At 43.3% G+C, this 24405-nt stretch overlaps 1 protein-coding gene across 2 annotated transcripts in view; it reads right to left on the bottom strand.

Moving 5' to 3' along the window:
• Positions 1-643: 643 nt before the first annotated feature.
• Positions 644-24405, bottom strand: part of PRDM6 (PR/SET domain 6) — a 127295-nt gene continuing 103533 nt past the window's right edge. The window contains exon 8 of one of the 2 annotated variants that reach the window (XM_084780330.1): positions 644-782. In XM_084780330.1, coding sequence (XP_084636456.1) covers positions 749-782 — 34 coding nt within the window. In that variant the 3' untranslated portion in view covers positions 644-748. Of the gene's footprint in view, positions 783-23070; positions 24023-24405 lie in introns of those variants that run through there. The other variant, XM_084780329.1, reaches the window with a different exon arrangement.

The following is a 24405-nucleotide window of genomic DNA, read 5'->3' on the forward strand; positions in this document are numbered from 1 at the left end:
CCACCCACAAGTCCAAACCCAGAAAAGGTGTTTGGCTGGACGTGGAGTTGATTTCTTCCTATTATCTTCCTATGTTGATCCACTGACCAAATCCGATACCCACACAGCCTGGGATTTTTGCAAGTTTATAATCCACATAGAAGAAACATTGTTATATAAACCTTGCCAAGACTATAGGCCTTTTAAATTCCCCAACGAAGAAGCTGAAGAAATTTATGGCACTGTTGCTGGAGGGGGAGGCCAAGTAAACTCACAATGTTGATCTTACGTCTGTTTAAACTTCTCTTGCCTCCTGGCACTTTAAGCAAGAGTGGAAAGAAATCATTTACTCCTAGGAGCATTTAGCATTTGGAAACAGAGGGTACCAGGAAAGAGCATTAGGGACATAATTGATGCGTCACATGTGGTCCTGGCCTGCGGAGGGCAAAATTTCACTTCAACGTTGTATCCATTTGTGCCCCTGGTGACACAAGATCTTCAGGGTACCTATGTGTAATAAACAGTGAGTTAGTTATATGGAGGCTCGGTTTTCATTAACCCATGTACGAAGGCAGGCTTCTCAGGGAGAGAGAGAGCCATCACTCGAGGACGATCCACCTGGCTCCCAAATTCAAGAAAGTGGAGGAATTTTCCATGCGTGTTTCCTTTGTTCCTCTGTAATTATTTCTGGTTCTGATCTTGTGCCTTTTTTTCCCCATCTCTAAGGCCCGCAGGATTTGCGACAGGAGTCGTACAAATTCTGGCCCTCTTAGGACTGTAGTTGGAGAAGGAGGAGTTGAACCCTGAAGAGAGAAATTAGTTTTTTAGCATGGGGTCCAGAGTTATTTACCAATCACGTGTTTGTGGGAGAATGTAGGACTTAATCAGCGGTGACACCACTATGATTCTGTGGAGTTTATGGAGATGTGTGAGAGCGAATGCTGTGGAATCTTCCCTCCTGAGGAGAGAGCTTTGAGGGGGGAAGAGGGAGCCGAGTTTTACTTGCCAGATCACTTTGATTTAATATAAGATGAAATGCAATCTGATCCATGCACTGGTAATGGACTAACAGATGACTCAAGTAAAAAGTCATTTTAATGTGCAGCCCTGGACATGATGAATAACCTTCGGGGAAGCTGTTAGCGCTGCCCCTATGGTTTCTGTGGCTACAGGAATTTTCTAGAGGGGATGCCTATGGTCACCTACCCCCTTCCCATCATCTCCAACTTAGTGCTTGTGTGTGTGTGTGTGTGTGTGTGTGTGTGTGTGTGTGTGTGTGTGTGTATCTGAGTATTTTATATAGGGAAATCTGACTGGAGTTGAAGCTGTCTTAATACAATCGGTAACTTAACAGCCCAACAAGTCAGACTAGAATATTTTGGAATACCATCTCTTAAGAGCTTTCTGTGTCCCAACTTCACAACCAGTAACCTAGAGCTTTAAAAGAAAGAAGGGTTGGCATGGTTCTCAAACTGAAGGAGATGAGATTATTTGAAGTCCTTATAGAAACTGTGGATGACAGGGAAAAGAGAACAGAAAGAGAGAGAGGGGGGCAAACAGGAAGGGAAGAAAGGGCTGCTTTTGCCCCTGCCAGGCTCCACCCTTCTCTCCATTAAGTTCTAGGATTTGTGTATCTTTCGACGCAGACACTCAACTGCTTTCTTTACTCAGGAAGTTATTCTCCCCACGCCTTGTGAGGTCTTGGAACAAGAATTAGTTGAGAAAGAAACAACTGCTCCTCCTCTGCCCAGAAAAAAAAATCACATTGCATCCTGTAGCTCAAAAAAAGCTGGGGGTGTTTGTTGGGGAGATGATGTTGGGGGGAGGGCATGGATCTTATTCCCACATGTGTTATTTTTCTCCTTAAGGGAACACATGAGCCAACGGGCACTGTCTGCCTATGTGCTTTATAGGAGAACAGAACAGACACAAATAGAACGCATTTGACTGAGGACAGCCTCTTAAGCCAGAATGTATAGTGTTGATCCCGTGAGGATTTTTGTTAAACTCTCTCTCTCTCTCTCTCTCTCTCTCTCTCTCTCTCTCTCTCTCTCTCTCTCTCTCTCATATTTCTGAAGGCCATTCCTGTCTCTCACTTTGATCCCTAATGCTAAGGCTTTAAAAAGGAAAAAGCAGAACTATTTAATGAAACGTATGTTTACCACCAGGAGAGCTGATAGCTCATTCCCGTGAACAGGGGAAGCCATGGCTTGGAAAGGCTCTGTTTATTGATCTATAAATCATAGCGGCTGTGTCTGACCCAGCTGCTGGGGTAGCTGGAGTCAAGGGATCCTTTCAGTGTTAAGAAGCCCCAAAGCTTCTCTCTTTGCGGGGCTCTCAATCAGCCCTCCCAAGGCAGAAAGAACATCAAACAACCAAGACCCCTGAGACGGAGGGATGATACAAACGAGTCCACTTCTGCAGGTTAGGGATGCCTTTCAGATTCTGCCTCCCTGTGAGGGATTTTTTCCCAATTATTTGGAGGGAAGTGAGAGACTGACAGGAGACAGCAGAGATCACTACAATTAACACAAATGACTTAAACCAAGATCAAAGACAGTAACTCCCATCCATCTCACTCTGTCCCCTCCCCCCAACCCCTTACAGTAGAGATAACAGGTTCCTGGCATCCATGAAAAGGCCTAGGGGACAGAGGACCCAGGCCCAGCACAGTAGATATCTTGCCTCCCTACTCAGTTGGCTTTAGTAAGAGGCTGGCTCTTTCAGCCTCCATTTCTCTTGCTTATAAAATGACAATAATTGAAGTAGCTACTTCATAGGGCTATTATGAGAATTTAATGGTATAAGACACACAATGGTCTTGTAGAATAGTAATGCTGTGTGGTATATGCTCAAATTATAACTACTGTCAGTGCATAACGCGTCTTGACACACTGCGAAAGCTGGTTTCCCTATTTGCAACTGGGCCTTTGATAACATGTTCGAAACAAAGCAGTAATGAAGTGCCCAGAAGAACATGAGTTTTAAATGTCACTAGATTTGGGTTCAAATACTTGTGTATCATTGGCTATGTGACTTCAGCCAAACAGTTTCTCTAGGCCTTGGTTTTCTCTTCTCGGGAGAAGCCTACCTCATATAGCAGCTATGAGGACAACATCATATAAGTACACAAAAACGTGCCTCCTTGATAGTGCTGCATGGATTAGAAGCTGGCAAAAGCCAAGGATGCTAGCTCAAGCATTCCCAGGAGCTGATAACAAAAACATCTGCTACGCACTCACTATGTAGGGCAAGGTCCTAAATCATTGGATGTTGCTCTCAAGGGAGGTTAGGGAGGGAGACACAGAAAATCCTTCATTTTCTTTCTATGTGGTGCCCACTACTGTCAAAGCACACTAAAGCGACGAGGGAAGATTCAGAGACATGCTAGTCCTAACCTAGTGCATCTTCCTCCAATTCTTCATGGGATCCAGTCCTATTCGCCCTTTGGCTTTCAGAAGATACTTGCCAAGGCAGCTTCTTCGAATCTCAGGATGTTGTGCAGATATGGTGCCTTGGTCATCACATTGTCTCTTACCTCAGCCTGCTAGTGTTTTCAGAGTTTCATGACCTCATTCTCTTAGCATATGCAGTTTACATATTTAACATAGGAAGAACAGATGTGTCCCCACAGCTATTGTGGACTAATGTACTAATTCCAAGAGGCAGGTTTAGTATTGTAAGATGCTCTGGGAATCTCTGTGTCTAATCTGTGCCTGGCTGGAGCTGGGGGTGGCTGCATACTCATTAGCACAGTTCAATGAGTTAAAGAGCTGAGAGCCTAGAAGTTCATCTGGAGGTATAATGCAATGGTAAAATATATGCTTAGCTTACAAAAAGCTATGAGTTCAGTCCCCCCAAACACACACACACACACACACACACACAGAGAGAGAGAGAGAGAGAGAGAGAGAGAGAGAGAGAGAGAGAGAGAATATGGTCCAATAAGGATTCCAAACCCATTTAATGGGGAGAAGGTAGTCATTCAAACCAATGTTGTAGGGATATCTGGAGACCCACATATATAAGAATGATATTAAACTTGACCTTACATCATATACAAAATTACCTCAAAATGGATCAAAGACGCACATAAGAACTAAATCTATAAAACTCTTACCAACACATATGGGAAAACCCTCATGATATCGGATTTGGCAATAATTTCTTGGATCTGACACCAAAGGCAGACAAAAGGCAACAAAAAAACATAGATAAATCAAACGGCATCAAAATTAAAAACTTTTGCACATCAAAGAACTCTGTTAGCAGAGTGGAAAAGCAAACCATGGAATAAGAAAAGACTTGAGAATCATATAACTGATATAAACTTAATAACCATAAAATACAAAGAAATACAATTCAAAAACAACAACAACAAAACTAAATGAACCCAACTTTTAAATGAGCCAAGAACTTGAACAGTCATTTCTCCACAGAAACCTTAACAAATGCCTAAGGATTTATGAAAAGATTAGGAAAATAAATGAAAATGAACTCCACAATAAGATAGTACTTCAAACTGAGAAGGCGGCTGTGCTGGCTAGTTTTATGTCAACTTAACACAGACTAAAGTCATCTGAAAAGAGGGAACCTCAGTTGAAGAAATGCTTCCATAAGATCTGGCTGGATGTCTTTTTGTAATTAGTGATTGATGGGGGAGGACCCAGCCCACTGTGGGTGGTGCCATTCTTGGACTGTCAGTTCTGGGTTCTATAAGAAAGCAGGCTGAGCAAGCCATGGGGTGCAGAAGCCAGTAAGCAGCACCCCTCGGTGGCCTCTGCATCATCTCCTGCCTCCAGGTTCATGCTCTATTTCAGTTCCTGTCCTGACTTCCTTCACTGATGAATCTGTAATCTGGAAGTGTAAGCCAAATTAACTCTTTCCTCCCCAACTTGCTTTTGGTCATGGTGTTCATCACAGCAATAGAAACCCTAACTAATGCAGTGGCGATCATCAAAAAAGCAGATGACAGGAAATAAGGCCATAGAAAAATCAGGATTATTATGAAGTAAAACAGAATACTATGGAAAACAATATTAATATTCCTCAAAGGATTAAAATTAGCACTGTTTTATGGTGTAGGAAGACCACTTGTGAGAACCTACCCAAAGGCGTCAAAGCAGAAGCCTGAAGACGTACTTATGCACCTGTTTTCAAGCCAAATTCATTTACAATATCCAGTAGACAGAGCTACCTTCACCCACAAGGGCACGAGTGGATAAACAAAATATAGTAGATTCATATAATAGGATTTCAGTAGCTTCCAAAAAAAGGAGAAAATTTTAATGCATTTCAACATACATTTAACTTAAATACATTATGCTGAGTGACAAAGGGAAATATTATATGATCTCCTATACCAGGGTCCCTGGAGAAGGAAAACCAAGGAAGGCAGAAGGTAGGATGGTGCTGCCAGGGCCGATGCAAGTGGGGATGAGAGTCTGCATGAAGTTCCGGTTTAGGAAGATTAAAACAAATCTTCGGCTGGGCGATGGTGGCGCACGCCTTTAATCCTAGCACTTGGGAGGCAGAGGCAGGCGGGTCGCTGTGAGTTCTAGGCCAGCCTGGTTTACAAAAGCAAGTCCGGGACAGTCAAGGCTACACAGAGAAACCCTGTCTCAAAAAAACCAAACCAAACCAAACAAAACAAAACTCCCAAAAACGAATCTTCTAGGGGAGGGTTGGTGGACAGCTGTGGCCCCATGCGTTTAGTGCCACTGAACTGTACAGTTAAGATGGCTACGGTGGTGATTTTACATTCTCCTTATGCGTTCCACAATTACAAAAAGAAGAGAATCGTTCTGCACGGAAGGCAGCTGGTAACGAACTGTCTACGTATCCCTACTGTAGATCTGAAGGCTGAGCTGTTTCCTCCCAGTTCTGTCGGGGCTTCAGCAAGGCTGAAGGGCAGCAGCATTGCCAGGAGAGGGAACAGGCGAGAAGGCAGAGAGCTGGGTAGTGTTTGGAATTAGGAAACCACTCAGGTCTGCTTGATTGCATGTATTTCACTGAGAGTTCTTTCAAGCAGAACTTCACTTCCTCTTCTTTGGCCACTGTCTCTTCGCGGGGAATGGCCTCCATCTGGTCTGAGTCGTTTCGTTAGCACGTTTAGAAATGTTGCTTTGAAGACCCTTTCTCCACTCCTTTCTTCTCAGTCAAAAAGGCTTCAAGACTGGCCAAAAGTTCACACAGCCAGTAAGACTAGTGTTCATGTCCAAGGCTCTGGCCTGCAGAGCTGAAGTACTTCCAAAACACGGCTCAGAGGAAAGGGGCTGTATGGAAGCGATTCAGAATGAGCTCTGCGCAATGCGAGGTACCCAAAATGTGAGCTGTGACGAACTCTGACTCCTTAGGGATCCTTCCGTAACAAGCATGAGGAGGCAGCATCGAGGCTGGAATCTAGGAGGGACCTTATGGCTGTGTGGCTCATGTTCACAGAAACCCAGCTTGTAGAGAAGTGACGTGTCTTGCCAGGCTCAGGCCCCCAGGTGTGTGCGTGAACACACCTTCCAGGAAAGCTGACTCAGATGGAAAAAGTAGCTACAAGTTGGAGGAAGACCAGGACGCAAGAAGATGCTATGGGAGACAGCATTTGAACAGAAGCCGAGCCAAGTCTGTTCCTGGTTTTTCTAACTTTATTCTGAAAGATTCAAAGCCCCTCCACTCCCACATTCAGACTTCTGGCCTCAGCCGAAGAAGGTTTCAGTGTCTTTCTTTTCTTATTTGGCCCAAAGCAGAGTCACCAAAGGTGACCCTGATCAGTAGCAGTGGGAGACACCAAATGTACTCGCCTCATGGACAGTGTCAATGTTTAGAAAGCAAACGGTTTGCAAACCTGGAAACAGATCTCCCCCAGCTGTGGATTCTGGCCCATTTCCATACGGAATTCATTTAAGAGCAGTTCTTCTTAGACTAGTTGCTTGTGGCCTGTTTTCTGTGGGTGGTACCCTCACACTGGTCGCTGCCTCGGCTCCTTCCCTGCTGATAACAGAGGAAGGCCCAGGCCCAGGATGCTTCAAGTGCAGGGCTAGGACAAGTCTTGACATGAGAGGTGCTTGAAGAAGGGACTGGAACAGAGGCCGAATGAAGAGGGAAGTTGTTGGTGTTTTTTTTTTTTTCCCAAGGTTCATGAACAAAGTTTTGCTGAACAAGTAGCAGGGCTTTTTTAAAAACTAGCAATTAATTTTCTAAGCCCAAGGAAAGGCTGAGTGGATCCCAGGCAGTCATGTGGAAGAGAGCTATTCAAATGCTATGTGACTGCAGAGCAGGGAGAGCGCAGAGTCCTAAGAGAGAGCAGCACCACTGTCCTCCGCTTTCAACAAACTTCAAGCAACTCTTCACTTTCCTTAGGCTGATTTGTAAGCTCTCCCTATTCTGACCCCAGTGGTTGCTTCTCTTAGAAAAGGTTTAAGGTGAGCATCCATGAACGGCTCAAAGGTTAGCGTATGAGATCTTTAAGAAAACACTAAAGAGACTAGGGTAGAATAATTTCCATACCCACAGTTCAGGGGGATGTGTTTGCAGATCTCCGGTGGTTCTCGGAATTCTACTGAGTGGTTTAGATATATAGTCCAGAATTCTCTGCCGTTCTTCTACCAACGATGAAGGTGTTGGTATACATTTCCCTAGGCTTGCCATGCCAGAGCTGCCATGGCTAACCACTCTGGTCTCAGCTTAGCTCTCAGCTGAAAGTGAATTAGAGGCCAGTTACACAAGAGGGCTGTTTACTGAGGTTGCTGTTGTGAATGAAGATGGAAGGGAGGAGCGGGTCAAGGGAGAGAGAGAGAGGGGATCTTCATTTTATAGAATGCATAATATATACTGAAGTTTTTATATTGGTTTCCCATTACACCTTCTAGCAATTATTGGACCATCTCTGGCCCATTTTCTCTTCCTAAAATGTTGATCTTAAGGTCGACTGACCCACTTATGTTTTATGCTATTCTTCCTTCTGCTGGAATATTGCAATGGACAGGTCCCTGTGGAGGGCTGAGGCAGGGCAGGGGGTTACATTGGACACCCAGCCCCACTGAGCTTTCAGATGGTCTGGCCCCAGCCAACTGCTTCTGCGTTTGCTTAGAAGATACCAAATAAGAACCATACAGACAAGCTCTTTCCCAAATCCCTTATCTTCAAATTTTGAACAGAACACAAAAAAAGATTGTTTTAAGTTGTTAATTTTGCGAGTAATTGGTTTTACTGCAATAGCAACATATATGTGGTCTGCTGTAGTGTGTGGTTTCAAAGGAAAAGGTCAGGAGACAACTTTGTATGCATGTTACAAATTTGCAAGGCAGGATTGGTTGTGGTTTTTTTTTCAAAATTCTCACTCTGTCCTAGGTAAACAGTGTGTCCTTAAAAAATATTTTCAAATAATTTACTTTAATTTTTAATGTACATTTGCGCATGTGGTACCTGCGGACACTGGAGAGGGTGGTATCAGAACCCAAGGAAATGGATTTAGAGGTGGTTGTAAACCACCATGTGGGTACTGGGATTTAACCCAGGTTCTCTGAAGAGCAGCCAGCGCTTTTATGCAGTGCTGTCTTTCCAGACACACTACTATGTTCTTAAAAGTTACTCATGCCCTGTCAGGATTATAGGTAGTCAATGTCCATGGTAAACCATCAGACAGCAATTCTTCATTATATTTCAATGCTATTATTTATAATAGCTAAAATTCATTTTTTCTTTTCTTTTTCTTTCTTTCATTTTGTTTTCAAGACAGGGTTTCTCTGTGTAGCTATAGCTGTCCTGGACTCACATTGTATACCAGGCTGGTCTTGAACTCACAAAGATCTGCCTGCCTCTGCCTCCTGAGTTCTGGGATTAAAGGTGTGAACCACCACACCAGGCTAATTTTTTTTAACTTTTGAAAAAGGATTTATTTATTATTATGTATATAGTTCTCGGCCTGCATGTACACCTGCAGGCCGGAAGAGGACATCAGATCACATTATAGATGGTTGTGAGCCACCATGTGGTTGCTGGGAATTGAACTCAGGACATCTGGAAGAGCAGTCAGTGTTCTTAACCTTTGAGCCAACTCTCCATTCTCCACCCAGCTAAATTTTTATTTCTTCTTTGTCTACATATATTTTCAAATTTCAGATGGAAAATATTGACTAAACACCTATTATGTGCTATTATTTTAAGTAAACACATTTAATCTTCACATGGATTATACGGGATTATCATTGCTAATTTCATTTTATAGGTAAGAAGACAGTAAGAAATTTAAGTAAAACTTGAACTTCCAATTAATATATATCGTGGATGAATATAATATATATATACACATATATGTACACATGTCATCATAATTATAGACGTTAGATTTGGAATTTACTATAGAGAATCTGATGAGAATCTATCAACTTTGACCCTCTGCTGTCTCTTGACGTTGCATCAATTTATCAAATTTCTCTCTCTTTCACACACAAAAATGGTATACTGTAAAATAAAAGAATCAAAAATAATAACAACAATAATAAAATAATATGATCATGTTCTAAGTATTCACCAAAATCACATATAAATATAAAATATATACCTGCATGGGTGAGGATAAGTGACTCAGTATATAATGTCTGAGAAAATTAGATATGATAAAATTATCTACTACCCCATTTCTTATATATCATGTTACTGTCACATTAGGTCAAAAAGTAACTTAAGCCTTCTCCTTATTTTTAAATAGCATAGCTACCCTCTTGATAAATTAACAGCGTTTCTAGACCAAGTTTAAAATAATACTTTCCAACAAAAGCATTTGCAAGTCATATGGCTGAGACATAGGCAAGACCAGGAGTATAGAGATGTGAGTTAAAGTGTGGGTCTCTGCAGCTAACCAGCCAACCATTGCCAGTTGGCCTTGGAAGCCAGTTATATGTTTGTGTATTGGCAAGAAAGCGCTTGAAGCCATTTGAGAATCTCCTTTTCCAAATGGCCCTGTGGGTGTCACCTAACAACAATGACATGAAGTGTAGATGAGTAATTACTATCCTGTGTCACGATTAAGAACAGGGACTCTAGAGCCAGAACGCCAAAATCCACATCCCAGCTCTGCCATTTACTAGCAAGGTGACCTTCGACAAGGTTCTCGGCGTTTCTGGGCCTCAGTTCCTTCATGAGTAAAGCAAGGATACTAACAGAACCCATCAGACAGCTGTGAAGGGAACTCAGTAAATCAATGCCATGAAGCACTTAGGGCAGAGCCTGGCACAGGGCACCTGCTGTATAAATGTTTGTCAAATAAGTAAATGAAATATGTTGCCAACTGATATTTCATCCTGCAGTCAGCCACAACCACTGAGGGATAGGCCACAAATGCAGAATGTGAGTAATGTACCCATGAGGGGAAACCATGAGAGGACTCTTATGCTGATATTGAGAGCTAATACTACAGATGGGGTGTTTGTAGGTTATTTTGTGAGTTGTTTTTCCATTTATATGAATGGTAAAGTGAGTTCACTTGAGCTCTAGTGGGGGGGGGGAGGGTGATAGCTTTGTGTGCAGTAAGAATAGAAGGGTAAAATAATTGTTTTTAAGGGCTGATGCATGTGCTCTGACTTTCTGCACTGAGCTCTGCCAGGGGTGGTATTGGTTACCCATGGTCGGAGTTACTCCTTGTGACAAAGAGTCACAAAGTCTTTGCGGCATGCCTCAATGCATGCATGGCTCATGCAGCTGGGATCACTGCAGGGTTCGGGGGCTTTTCTTGGCTGTGGAAAAGTGGCAAAAGACAGAGCAGAGCGGCCCAAAACTTCTTGTAGCTAAGGCTGAGGCACATCATACTTTCACTTCCAGTACAGTTAACCAAACAAGTGAGAAACAAACAAACAAAAACATGAACCCCAGCAGGTATTCAAGGCGAGGAGAATGGATTCTACCAGTTGAATGCTGCAGACCTTGAAGGCAAAGGGCAAAGGGAAAGGCTATGGGAAGGCAAAACCAAAGGCTATGTCAGTAATCCAAAGCAGTTGCCCAAGATTTACTTTTAAGTACATCCGAGGGGCTAGAGAGATGGTTCAGCAGTTATGAGCACTTACTGCTCTTCCAGAGGACTCCAGATCAGTTTCCAGTGTCATGTCAGGTGGCTTACAACCTTCTGTAATTGCAATTGCAGGAGATCTAATGGCCTCTTCTAACCTCTATGAGCACACACACACACACACACACACACACACACACACACACACACACACACTTAAAAATAAAGATCTTTTTAAAAAATAAATAAATAACAAATAAATAAAGCACCTAAAAGGGGTGAGTTGCATTTATATGAATCATTCATAAATGGGGTCTGTGCTTGCTTAAAGGTTTGAGTCCATAATCAGCACTAAGGAGAACATGGTTTTTAAGACAAAGCCTTATTTTAACATTTATTATTATTACTGTTGCTATTGGGGCAGGGCACACATGTGCTCTGGCACATGCATGGGGTCAGAGAGTGACTTTGTGGCACTGGCTCTCTTCTTCCACTTTTACATGGGTTCCAGAGACTGAAGTCATGTCCTCAGTTTGCACAGCAAGTGCTCCACCCACTATGCCATCTCACTGGCCCTTAAGACAATGCACTGGATTAGGAAATCCTGTGCTTTTAACTCCCAGTATAAAAAGGCAACTTCCCACCTTTGAAATAAATGCTGCTGTTCTTTGGGCTAGTGTTTGACAGAATGATAAAAGTATATATAAACCCTGTAATTTCTGGGCTAATGTCTACTACGAACCTTGATGACTCCCACAAAACCATTATGCACCACCACCCATTAGCAACAACTTAAAGTTAGAAACAGAGGGCTAGAGAGATGGGTCCTCTTGCAGAGGACCACGGTTCAATCCTCAGCACCCATAGGGTGGGTCACAACTGCCTGCAGCTCTACTCCCAGAAGATTCAAGGAACAAAGCACGTGCATAGCACATATACATACACTCGGAAAAAACATTCATACACATAAAATAGCAAATAAATATTTTCTAAAAATTAGAAATGGAATTTAAAAAAAAAAAAGAAAAGGAGAACAGAAGAAACTTGGATAGATAAGGAAGCAGATTTATAGCCCAGGCTGTCAATCATGGAGCCAGGTGACCTTCAGGAAGACATCTGAGAAGAAACTGTAGACACTATCACTCCTATAGTTCATATGAAAAATAGGTTTCTGGTTAAACTATTTCCTATTTATGAACTTATGATGACTCTTCTATACCTATGACTAGCAGGCTGCATGTATGATCCTTGCTGTCATATGTTCTACAGACAGTGACAATTTTTAGAACATGTAAAGGTCAACATATGGGCTGGGTGATATGTTGTCTCCATAGTCATAGGTTGGAATCTTAGTCTTCAGTTTTGAGGCCGTGGCGTTAGGGAGTAAGTAGGTTTAGGTGAGACCATGGCGTTGGAATCACCTCTGTGGATGCCTGGATCTTGGACTTGCTAGCTTTCAGAACTGTGGGAAACCAAGACACGCTTTTTAACCCACTAGGCTGACACTTGGTTAGGGCAGCTCAAGAAAACTGAAAGAGTCTCAAATGTATGAAAAAGATCGTGTGCAGACAGCTTTGTCCCAAGAGTCAGTAGGACAAACTCATCTTGCAAACAAGGTCCTTGTTGGTGACATTTAAGAGCAGATTTCTCACTAGGGAATGCTGTCATCTGTACTGGAAAGTAGCATGACCACGCTACTGATCAGCAAGAGTGAGCAGAGGTGAAATTATCTTGATATAGAGAATTCTCCTGAAAGAGAAATTAGTTTAAATACACTGCTGCCTTCCTGCTGACTGCAAGTCATTGAGTTATGAATTTTTTTGTGTTTTTTAAAGATTTATTTATTTACTATTATGTATACAGTGTTTTGCTTGCATGTACACCTGTGGGCCAGAAGAGGGCATCAGATCTCATTATAGATGATTGTGAACCATCATGTGGTTGCTGGGAATTGAACTCACGACCTTTGGAAGAGCAGGCGGCACTCTTAACCTCTGAGCCATCTCTCCAGGCCTGAATTATGAATTATAATGGTGCATTAGTTTTCTAGGACTGCAGCAACAAATGATCCCAGACTGGTTTTAAAGCAGAAAAATTTCTCATACTTGTGGAGGCTCTGTGGGTCTGAAATCCAGCTATCTCAAGCCATGTTTCCTCAAAGGCTCTGTGGGGTAACCCTCCGATGTCTGCTTGTCCCTGGTGGTCCCAGACTACCCCCTTGGCACGGGACTGTATAACTCCAGGCCCTGCTTTTATCTCCATATGGACCCCCCACTCCCCTTCCCTCACCCCCACCCCTGTGTGCCTTTTCTCTTGTGTCCTCTGAAGACCCTATGAATTGGATTTAGGACCCTGCTGCACAATTCGGCAAGCTCTCAAGATCTTTTACTTAATGTCTGTAAAGACCTCTTTTCAAAACAGAGCCACATTTACAGATTTGGAGTGAGTATCTTTTGTTTGCATTTTTGATGCAAACAAACAAAAGGGTAACAACTCAGAGGAGAAAACCTTCGTGTTAAAGATGTGAAATGTAAACAATGCCATTATCTTTTCTAAAGTGCACGTGTGTGCAGTCATGTATGAGTGTGTTTGTATCTGCGTTCACATGCACTGGCTCCCTGACACCAGGAAAGACAGACAGAAGAGCCCCATAAGAGCTCTTTATGCTTCCTTATAAGTTCAGTGTGTGGCTACAAGTTCTGTTCTATCCGGTCGATACCAAATATTCTACTGTGGCTGTGCTTGGGATCCCAAACAATTGCTATGCTCTTACAGTTGAGTAGAGGCATGCCTGATTTCCATGCACAGATTCTTTTTTAAGCTGGGGGCTGGGAAAGGGGGTGATGACATGTAGGGACACTCTCTACTTGTTATCATCTGCCTGGCTGCAAGACACCCATTTAGGTGATGACAAAATGTTCTAATGTACTGATCTGGCCTGACCGTCTTTCTGGGTCTCCCTAGGCCTCCTAAAAATCATACAGAAAGATAAAGCTCCTGGTCCCCAGCCCCTTGTCCCTCCTGCTATGACCGTGAGTCCATTAGTCCTCTTTGTGTTTCCTCATTGCTTTGAATTTTCTTGTAAGGTGGTAAATAACAATGTCTGATTTTTATCATTCCCTGGGATTTTGATAATTTTATCCGCTCCCGAAGATATAACTGATATTGAAAGGTGGTATTCCAGCCACAAGATCTAAGAATTGGTATCTTAATGTAGAGTCCAGGTCCCTTGTCCTAAAAGTCAATGGGAATCTTGCTGTGTTTGGGAATTTTTCTATAGAACAGTCCATATTTTTCTAGCACGTTCCCAAAAAACATTTTTTTTTTACTTTGAGAAATTCTTCAAATTCTGTGTGAAATACTGCTAGTGACACAGGAGATAGCAGTAATAAAACAATAATAACAGGAAATTTTTATTTCCAATGTATGAGGCAAATGTCAAGGTAGGGCTCTCCGGGTATGATCACTACAGTGGCCAGGCTGCACGGGAGCCCCAGTTGGTGGCTCCTGGTGGCGGAGGTTTCATATGTGGCATCTGCACCTGCGTCTGTTCATTTAACTCAAAGCTCGGAAAGCAGTTCCTTGGCTTGCCTGGGCTTCTCCCTGTGGAGGATTGAGGACTCCCCCCAAATCTGCCCCCACTGGGTCCAGTGTGGGCTACTGTAGTTTCTATGTTTTAACTGACTTCATGCCATTCTTTCCTTTCCATCTCTTTTTTCTTTTCTTAATTTATTTTTAGGTTTTTCAAGACAGAGTTTCTCTGTTTTAGCCTTGGCTGTCCTGGAACTCACTTTGTAGACCAGGCTGGGCTTGAACTCACAGAGATCCGCCTGCCTCTGCCTTCCAAGTGCTTGGATTAAAGGCGTGTGCCACCTTCTCCCGGCTCCTTTCCATTTCTTGTTCCTACTGTGTTCCATGAAGAACAAACACTACTGGTTCATGGACTTAAGGCCTCACTGAAAGTCTTCAGAAGACTGAAAACTTCCAGCCACCCCTGTTTTGCCTGCCTTGCCCATCTCAAGAGGCACCGACTGAAATGTACAACCTAATCACAAGCCACATAGGAAGAGACCATGCCTAGCTCAAGACTAGATAGAATGAGACTCTGCAGAGAATGCCTGTGTCAAATATAAATAATAATTTCCATTGTGATCTTTTTATCAAGAAACATTTGCATGTTGTTCCTGGGCAGTGGCCTATCTACACACTGTACCAGAAGAAGCAGGCTACGAGTCAAGCTGAGGGCAGGTGCCCTAGTCCCTGAGCGTCAGCACTCTGGGAGGAGTGGCAGGTTTGACAGCTAGCTGCCAGCTGTGCATGACCAGTCACGTGAATGTTACACGGAGGTTGTCCTGGCACTATGGGTAAATAATCTCAAGATGAAATGTAAGCACGGAAACCCAATGACAACATTTCTTCCTGTTCATTAGACCAAGAAACCCGAGAACCCTATCCGCTCTCCTTATCTAACATCCAAATACAGTCTTCCAGCAAATTCTCTACTGCCTATCAAAACCCAGACAGAATCTACCTGCTTCCTGCTACCTTTGCCACTATCACCGTATATCAAGGTGCCATCACCTCTTGCCTGCTCAGAAATCTCCCCCCGGTCACCTCCTGTCACCAGCCCATGTTCTCCTACCGTCTATTTGCTTTCTCTCTTTATTCCTTTTATTGGTTGATGTTTATTTCTGAGATTCTAATTTATTACTACATTTCTCCGGTCCCTTTCCTCCCTCCAAACCTCTGACTCTTCTTCAAATCCATGCCCTCTCTTCTCACTAATTGTTATTGCACACATTATATATATTTGTGTATATACATATGTATATATATATATACATATTCCTAAATATAACCATTTGAATTCATATAATGTTGCTTGTATGTATGTTTTCAGCAAAGCAGCCAGATGGTTGCTTTCAACCAGAACGTGGCCTGCTTCTGCTCAAAATAACCTTCCCCGCCTTGCTCCGAGGAAACACCGTCTCCCCACAATGCCTTTCGAAGGCTCTACTCGACCACGCTGTCTTACCTCCTATCAACTACTCCACCCTCAGTGTCCTACTTGCTCTTCTCAGCCAAGGAGGACTTTCCTCTCCAAAGCGCTGAGCTAGAAACCAGGTTGCTGACTCAGCCTTTTCGACTGGTAACACACCTAGTCCTTTCACAGTAAGAAGGGCCACAGACTCATGCCCAGTCTCAGAGCAGAGGATTCTGCTTTACCCCAAGGCTTGTGAGGGTCAGATGTGGCCCGCTGTGCCTGAATTTGCTGGGAGTAGACTTGACTTGGTTAAGCAAAGGAGATGGCAGCACCTGAGAATTAAGCCATAGGCATCTCAAATATGTCTAAAGAAGCCACGGAGCTAGCTTTTAACGTTCCTGCACATGAGTCCTGTTTTCCCCTAAAGCACCTCCAGGATCTGTAGACTGCCTGCTACCCACGCTGGAATCACTTACTCTGGAGAATGGCCAACCTGGGTTAGGGCTATCGGGAACTTAGTGATAAAGCGCTCACCCAGCTTGTGCAGAGCCCTGGGTTCAAACTCTAATACAGAAAGAAAAAAATCACGATGGGACCAGAAAGACAGACTCTAAGGGCACTCAATTTATCATAGAAACATTTTTTTATTAATCAAATGTATTTACACCTCTTGGTTGGTGATCACTACATTTGTGTCTGTTTTCTCATTTAAGTACAGCACATTCAGGGCAGATTCTACCTCAGTAGCATAGCAGCATGCATCAACTCATTGGTCTTTCGCAGTTTTCTGTTTGATTGACTCTAAGATTTGAGCTTAATAAAGTTTTGTGTTTGTTTTAAGGGAGGCAATTTGTTTACCACCCTGACTGCAGGACGGGCATCCCTCTTACCACGGGCTGTGTGGGACCCATCACATACTCTGCCTTGCCAAGCTCATTCCCTCAATGAGCTTGTATCATGTTCCAAACTTCAGACAATAGAACTCAAATTGAGCCCTTGCCCAAGCCATAGTGTTTGGTGGGAAGTTGTAGACAGTCATATTTCTGTTCCACTCTAAACACTAACAGTAAGCTTAAAATCGCTGCAGTGTCCTGACAGGATCCACACCCTCAGTACCAGCTTGCTCCAAGACTAAATGCCTTCCCTTGATGTGACAAACTTAATTAACCAGGAGGGCACCTTGGGCTTCCAAGATTTTCCTGCTGATCTGAGGAAGTTTTCTTCATACCCTCACACTTGAACCAGGGAATTCTTCCTCATACCAGAACCAAAACTTCTAGAAAGAATTTGTCTCAGGTTTTTCCTATTTCATCCCCTCAGAGTTGGGACAAATCAGAGAATGTATGCCAGATTGTTCAGGAAAATTAAGGTTACAGGTACAGATTTTGTTAGCATTTGATCATATTCACATGTGGACTGGCCAGGACTCTGCTTTGGACATTTGGTCTGAAATGGCTGCTCTTGCCAACATGTGGCAATCACCTGCTGTGGTGGGATTTCTTCTCTTCTTAAAAGCAAAGAGGTCTGCGGTGGAAATGTATCTCCAGCTTGTTAACTTTATATCACGATTGTTTTTGGTTGGGAGTGACGTGCCAAGCTTTGGGGAAGGAAGGCTGTAACAGAGATGTTTTGCAAGGCAGAAAACAGGAAATACCAACAAGGAGCCTGCCATGTTCAACTGGCTTGGAAACACGTGCCTTGCTTTTAGCAAATGTCCCTGTTAGAATCAGAACGTGTAGGATAGCGTGGCACACACTGCTTTCGGTGAAGAATCGCCTGGTAATCCAGCCAGCTCATAAAGAATCTCGTAAACTTTGCTTTTGGAAAAAACTTCACAAACAGCTTCATCTAGATTATACCAAGAATCTGAGCTGGGCCCCTGAGCCCTGGAGTACCGCGTTCATATAACTACAGTATGTGTACTTTTTGGCAAACCTAGTCTGTAATGGCTCATTGCTTTAAGTCAACAGGTTAGCCACATAGGCCTCTATTTTTCATGAACACAACTGCAGAATTGCTCCATTGATGCCTGAAAAAATAATTTCCTTAGCATCCCAGACAGAACAAAGAAAGCCCTGAATCTCCCTTAACTTATCAGGATGCTTTTTTACTTGTCAATAGTGCTCAAGCCTTGTGTTCTCTTATGGCCACTCTCCAGCACGCCATGCCTCCTACCTTGCCTGTTGCCATTTTCCCTATGTGTTCCACACACTCGAACGATTGCCCCCTCCCATTTTTGCTGTTGTTTTCTTTTTTGAGAAGAGCCTCACTATGGAGGCCTGGCTGGGCCTGCACTCCCTATGTAGACTAGGCTGGCCTTGAACTCACAGCGATCTGTCTGTCTGCTTCCTGAGTGCTAAGGCTAAAAGCCTGTGCTATCACAGCTGAACACTTACTGTTTTTCTCTTATTGGTGAATGTCAGTCTCATGTTTAGAAAAATTGTTGTCTGCCAGCCATGGGGTGTGTGTAGATTACAATATCATCCACTGCAAAGATTCATATTTGAAGAACATTTTAGCATTGTTTTCAAAAAACATGTTTTTACCAACAGACAATATTTACATCTGTTCATTTTAAATAGGTCTTGTTCTCAAAAGAAGCTTAGCCAATGGGAGCATGCTCCCTTTCTAAAAATCACATGGTTTTTGGAGTGGAGGATGATGGCGCTACTGAGATACTATTGTTAGGCATATTTAAGAACAAGATGATAAACATTGTGGCCACAGGGTAGCGAGGCTCGTTGTACAATGCCTGCTAAGCCCCCAGAACAGGCAGTGGTTACGTCATGTGATCGATGAGTATTCATTGTGGCCTGCCTCAGCATCTGAGGGAAGCCGCTCAGAACTGCTCCATTTTCTATTAACATGTACCCAAGAGCGTCTTTCCTAAGAATGGTGGCAACAGCGTTAGCACCTGGGGAGGACAGAGCAATCGCTTCACACTATTGTTCTATTTTCTAACCTATTTGGGGGTTTCACCATTTTGTAAGTTAATCTGATGGACCATCTGACTCATTACTTAAAAGAAGAAAGCCCTTCATGGGTCGGAGGTATGACTCAGTGGTAGAGCCCTTGCCTAGCCTGTGCAAGGCCCTGAGTTCAAGCCCCAGTATGACCCAAACAAACAAACAAATGGAAGGATCCCTTATAAAGTGGTGACATTTCTAGAATCTACTGTTATCAATTACAGACATAGAAATCTTAAAATATTTCAGAGTTTTGATGTCAGGGGTTAGAGATGATTGTGTGAAATCAAATTAAGGTCATATTAAAGAGTGTATTTGTTATTCCTGGCTTGGTTTCTACAGGCCTGTGTAACCCGGTGGGACAGCAGAGAATCTGTTATTAAATACAAGGCTGCTGGGTATGCGGAGTGACCCCTGAACCCACATCACTGTCTGCCCTTTGCTGTGAGATGTGCCATGCTCCCAATTACGCAATCGACAGCTACTTATGCTTATTACCTTTACATTCGTGTGACAATTTAAAGTAAGCAATGGAGCTACTTCATGAAAACAATTGAATATTGGCGTCTTGCATGAACCATAACAAGCAGTCATTAGTGCTTAGTTTCACAGTGATATACCAGAGAGTTGGGGGGTGAACTACAGGGTCACAGCAGAACATCTTCCAACTTTAACGCATAAGTTGGACAGCAAAATTAAAATACTAAAACCACTGTTATTCTTAGGTCATGGATGAGTATTTACTCTAGCCAGCCATTAGGAGGAAAATACTATTTTCTCACCAACTGTTAACTAATTTTGCTTATAGTGAACACCGATGATGAGGTCTTGACACAAGGGTTCAGTATTTGCTGAATGAGTGAATGAAACAATAAACCAAGAAAACCATGGAAAAAGTAATGAATTGGCAAATGAATGATGATGTTTTTGAGGCCCAGGCTAACATTGTGACCCCTGTGAGGACAGAGGAGGAACCATAATCCTTTTCTGGTAGAGTCAGTTTTCCAACAAAAATACATTAAATGGATATTTAACAAAAAGTTACAAACGAACTAAATTACGCAGGATTAAGCTTTACAGCTTTAACTACCTAGACAATCATATTGTGAAACCTATCTCCCCTGGGTAAAAAGTTAATGTTCTTAAAGATAAAGGCAAAACACACTGAAGTCTGAAAAAAAAAAAAAGGTTAATACGTATTTCCTGAGGATGTTACTGAGCTTTCCTTCAGCTGAGATTTTCTTACAGAAACATAATTGTCTGTATTCCTACCCCTTTCCCTTCTTCCATGAGCTTCATAGGCTTCACCTCCAGCCTAGACCTTCAGCTAAATAAGTGGGCATATGGTAGTGTGGTACATCTTTTTAACAATGTGCGCATTTATTATCATTGTGACTGCAGCGGTATGCACCACGGTGTGTGTGTGGAGGTCAGGGGACAACTTGGGGTCCTATGGGACCTAGCAAAAGTGCCTTTGCCCACTGTGCCATCATGCTAGCCTGGGAAGCCTTGTGGGGAAAAAAACTTCATCTGTCTCTCTCTGAACAGACCTGATTCAGTCCCGACCACCCACTTTTTCATCTCAGATAACATCTTTCTTCATACTGTTACGAGCTAGGATTATAGTTTTTACTAACCATTCACCAAGTCTTAAAGGATCGTGTGCGTCAAGGACACTTTAGATGTCAATATTTTCCAAAGTCTTCTGTTGGAAGGTTTCAAGAAGCTGCCTGCTCCTCTGCACACACATTGACTAGAAGCTTTAGAGACCCACATGACTGCTGTACTTGCTCTGAGTGCCAAGCAGACCTGCAGGAACTGGCCTGTCCATAGGCCAGGAGAGCCCAGGCTGCCCCATGGAAAGCTGGTTACACAATGTGTCCCAAATTGCAAGTCCCCAAATGCCTGGAAATTTAAAGTTATCAAATTTTCTATTTTTTAAGCAGAAAATAACTGACCAAATTCAGTTGAAGATATATTAAAGAAAATACATCATAACAAGAGTAATAATGGATTCTGAGGAATCCTAGAGGGGTGTTTAGGTACACCTCACTGATGCAACAGGCGCTGGGGAACCAGCAGGCAAAGCCATCAGAGCAGTACAAAGCATTGCTGTGGAAGGTTCCCCCATGCCAGACCTCAAGGGAGGATCCCATCAAAACCTGGTATATTTCCTGGTATTTTTCCCTTTATCAAGACTTTATTTTTTTATTTTAATTTTATTAATTTGTTCAGATTACAACTCAATTATTATCCCATCACTTGTATCCTCCTGTTTATCCCTCCCTCCTGTTTTCACCCTACTCCCCTCTCCTAGGTCTATGACCGAGGGGGACCTCCTCCCTCATTATATGGCCATAGGCTATCAAGTCTCATCTTGGTAGCCTGCTTATTCTTTCTCTGAGTGCCACCAGGCCTCCCCATCAAGGGGAAGTGGTCAAATCTGCTCAAACTATTGCACTAATCAAGGACAATACAAGTAGTAAACTTCGAACCCCTACTCTGATCTACCCAATGGACAGGACATTCTCCACAGTTATGTGGAGAGCGGGGACTGACTCTGACATATTGCCTGGTATTGAACGAGAAAATGAGGCAAGCGCACAGGATGAAAAAAAGGTGAGAAACATAAAGATGCGCCCATCATTATACTCAGAAAGCTCAGCCACACATTTGAACTTGGACACGTGAACATTTGTTCCTTTTGGAGCTGGTCTGTTGATTTCTTGAAGGTCTATGTGGCTGCACATTCTTTTCGCCTTTCTCAGTAACGCACACTGGGAAATGCCTTCCTCCCTTGCAGGAGGGAGCTGTGAAGCCAGAAGGCATTCACACACACACACACACACACACACACACACACACACACACACACTCACACACACACGAGACAGGACATTTGGCTGCCATGTCAAAGAGACAACAGAAACTGGGAGAAAATTCCAGGTGAGCAGCTTGAGCTGGCAACAGAGGCCAAAATTAACCAAGTTTATCTTTGTGGCTGTAATCCTAGCTGTTGTTATAACCACAAACACAACAGATGAAACTCTTTTTCAAAAATTCTAAATGAAGCCCTTGAGCCCCAAGGTACAGAGAAAAGGTGGAAGTAAAAAGAGACGAAAGTAGGCTGGAGCGACGGCTCGGCAGCTGAAAGCACTTGCTGCAGGTGTAGAGAGACCCAGGTTCCATTCCCAGCAACCCCAATTCCCAGCACCCCCATGGTGGCTCACAGCCTATAATTCCAGTTCTGGGGAACCAGTTACCCTCTGCTGGCTTCTGCAGGCACTGCACACACATAGTACACAGACATCCATGCAGACAAATACACATAAAATAATAAAATATTTTTAAAAGACAGAAAAGAGCTTTTTGGAGGATCAAATATACCCTAATATATTAAGCTAAACTACGTTATTCCTTTCTGAAATTAGGTGTGTGTGTGTGTGTGTGTGTGTGTGTGTATGTGTGTGTGTGTGTGTTTCAGAAGACATTTAGCTGGCTAAAAAAAAAAATGAGGGACTCCTTCAAAGTTTGTGCTTAGCCACCAAATGACCAAGAAACCTGCCACAGGCTTACTTTTAAGCACTCGCTTGGGCTGATTGTGAAAACTGGCTGCAGAGTTAAGTACAAGCTCTGAGTTTCCACTGGGAGTTAATGAGTTAATGGACCAAATGCCATCTGCATCATCCCGTTCCCAGTGCCAGTTCAGCTCTTTGACCTTGATCCAATGATGTTGAGCACTACCGCTGAACCACCACAAGGCCGGTGAAAGTTACACTCTATTCCAAATACTCAAAGAACATCCCGAGTGCGTGCACAGTTCTTCTTCTTTTGGTTAATCAATCTCGAGAGAAGAAAAAGCTATCTCTTTTGGTAACAGCAGTGCATCCTTCGCTATGCCTCCTTCTCATAATGTTTTCCTGTCTGGCTGATTTTCCTGCCTTGTTCTGTGGCAATGCTTTTGCCACGCTCAGCAGTGAATGAAGGCGCCTCCAGGACTTCCCTGTGTGAGGAAGATGCCCTTGCCCGAACTGAACCTGCCAGAGGGGCCCGGCATGATTCCTCACACATTCAACGCTTGCCCAGAAACAACAACAACGACAACAAAAATCACTTGAGGCCTCACACCATAGATTCAGCCTCGGACCAAAGAACTTTATTTCGGTTTTCATTTTCTTAAGCTAAAATGTTATTGGAAACAACATTTTCTCAACTAGCTGCTTCAGAACAATCTATTGTATTATGAAGCTCCGTACACTTTTTAAATGTTTCTGAAATCCGGACAGGACTAAAGCAAGTCCTCCACGTTCGTCCTTTGAGTTTGCAGCTGAAACCATTTTCTTTTCCAGCGTCGGTTCCAGGCTGTTGGGTGGAAGGGGGCCACGTGAAAGTGCATGAGAAGTGAATCTACAGAAATGGGCCGCCTCTGAGGCTGCAGGTGGGGCCGCTTTAGCCAGGTTCTTGCTTCGGCCTCAACCTTCCTTGCTGGGGTAACCAACATCTGGTGAGCCAGGCCTAGCCAGGAGGAAGGCTGTACAATGGGTCCCCTTGAAACATGCTACTACCAAAAAAGGTGCAAAGAGAACCAAGTCCCTGTGCGGTTTTTTTTTTTTTTTTTAAACTCACAACTGTGGGCAGAGGAATCCTCCCTTTGGCATTAAATAACAGTTTTTTTTTTCTTTAAAAAAAAAAGCTTTTTAGAAATAAAGCAAACACATGGTTTGGGACCGCAAACGCTAGCCATCCCGGGTGAGCTGTCCATGGAAATCTGTCTCATCCCTAGTCATAAATAAATAATCTCTTGCCTGGGTCTGACTTGCACGCCAGGATCAATATCTCTTAACATCTTACTTATTTTATTACTGCTTTTGGTTTTCTGGGACTGATTGAAAGTTGTTCAGAGGAAATCTTTGGTTTTGCTTAAGTGTCCGTGACATTTAATCATGACTTTCCTTGCAGTTTAATTCCGGCCAGTCAATCCGTTAATCCACTTCGATTGACTCTGGGCTCTCGGTTATTGGCTTGCACTCATTGGGCATCCGCTGGTGCCGACTCAGCTGCGTGGCCTGTGTGAAGCTTCTCTCACACCTCTCGCACCTGGTGGAGGCAAGAGAGAAAATTGAGACCAGGGAGCGGGGGGGTGGGGGGTGCGGGGTGGCCTTCGGGGTGATGGGCTTCCTCTCATCCTGACTAATCAGAACAGACACTCCAAAGTGGCTTCAGATTTTACTGGCTCAAGAGGTTTAATTGGTGGCTCCTTCCAAGGCCTGGATGCCTGGGACGGGACAAAGCTCATCTGATGCAGAACAGAGGGACCTGTCAATAGGCCGGGGGGAAGGTGATTTCTCCAGAGAGCCCTGTCCGGCTGCAGCTCTGATCACTGTCAGTTCAAATAGATAAAGAACAAAAAGAGATTTTTAGGAGTGAGCCATCAAAGCAGCGGCTTGTCTGCAGTTTTCTGCTCTGTAACCCCAAAGAGA

The sequence above is a fragment of the Acomys minous genome (assembly GCF_964271855.1).
Source record: "Acomys minous genome assembly, chromosome: 4".
Classification (NCBI taxonomy): Eukaryota; Metazoa; Chordata; class Mammalia; order Rodentia; family Muridae; genus Acomys; species Acomys minous.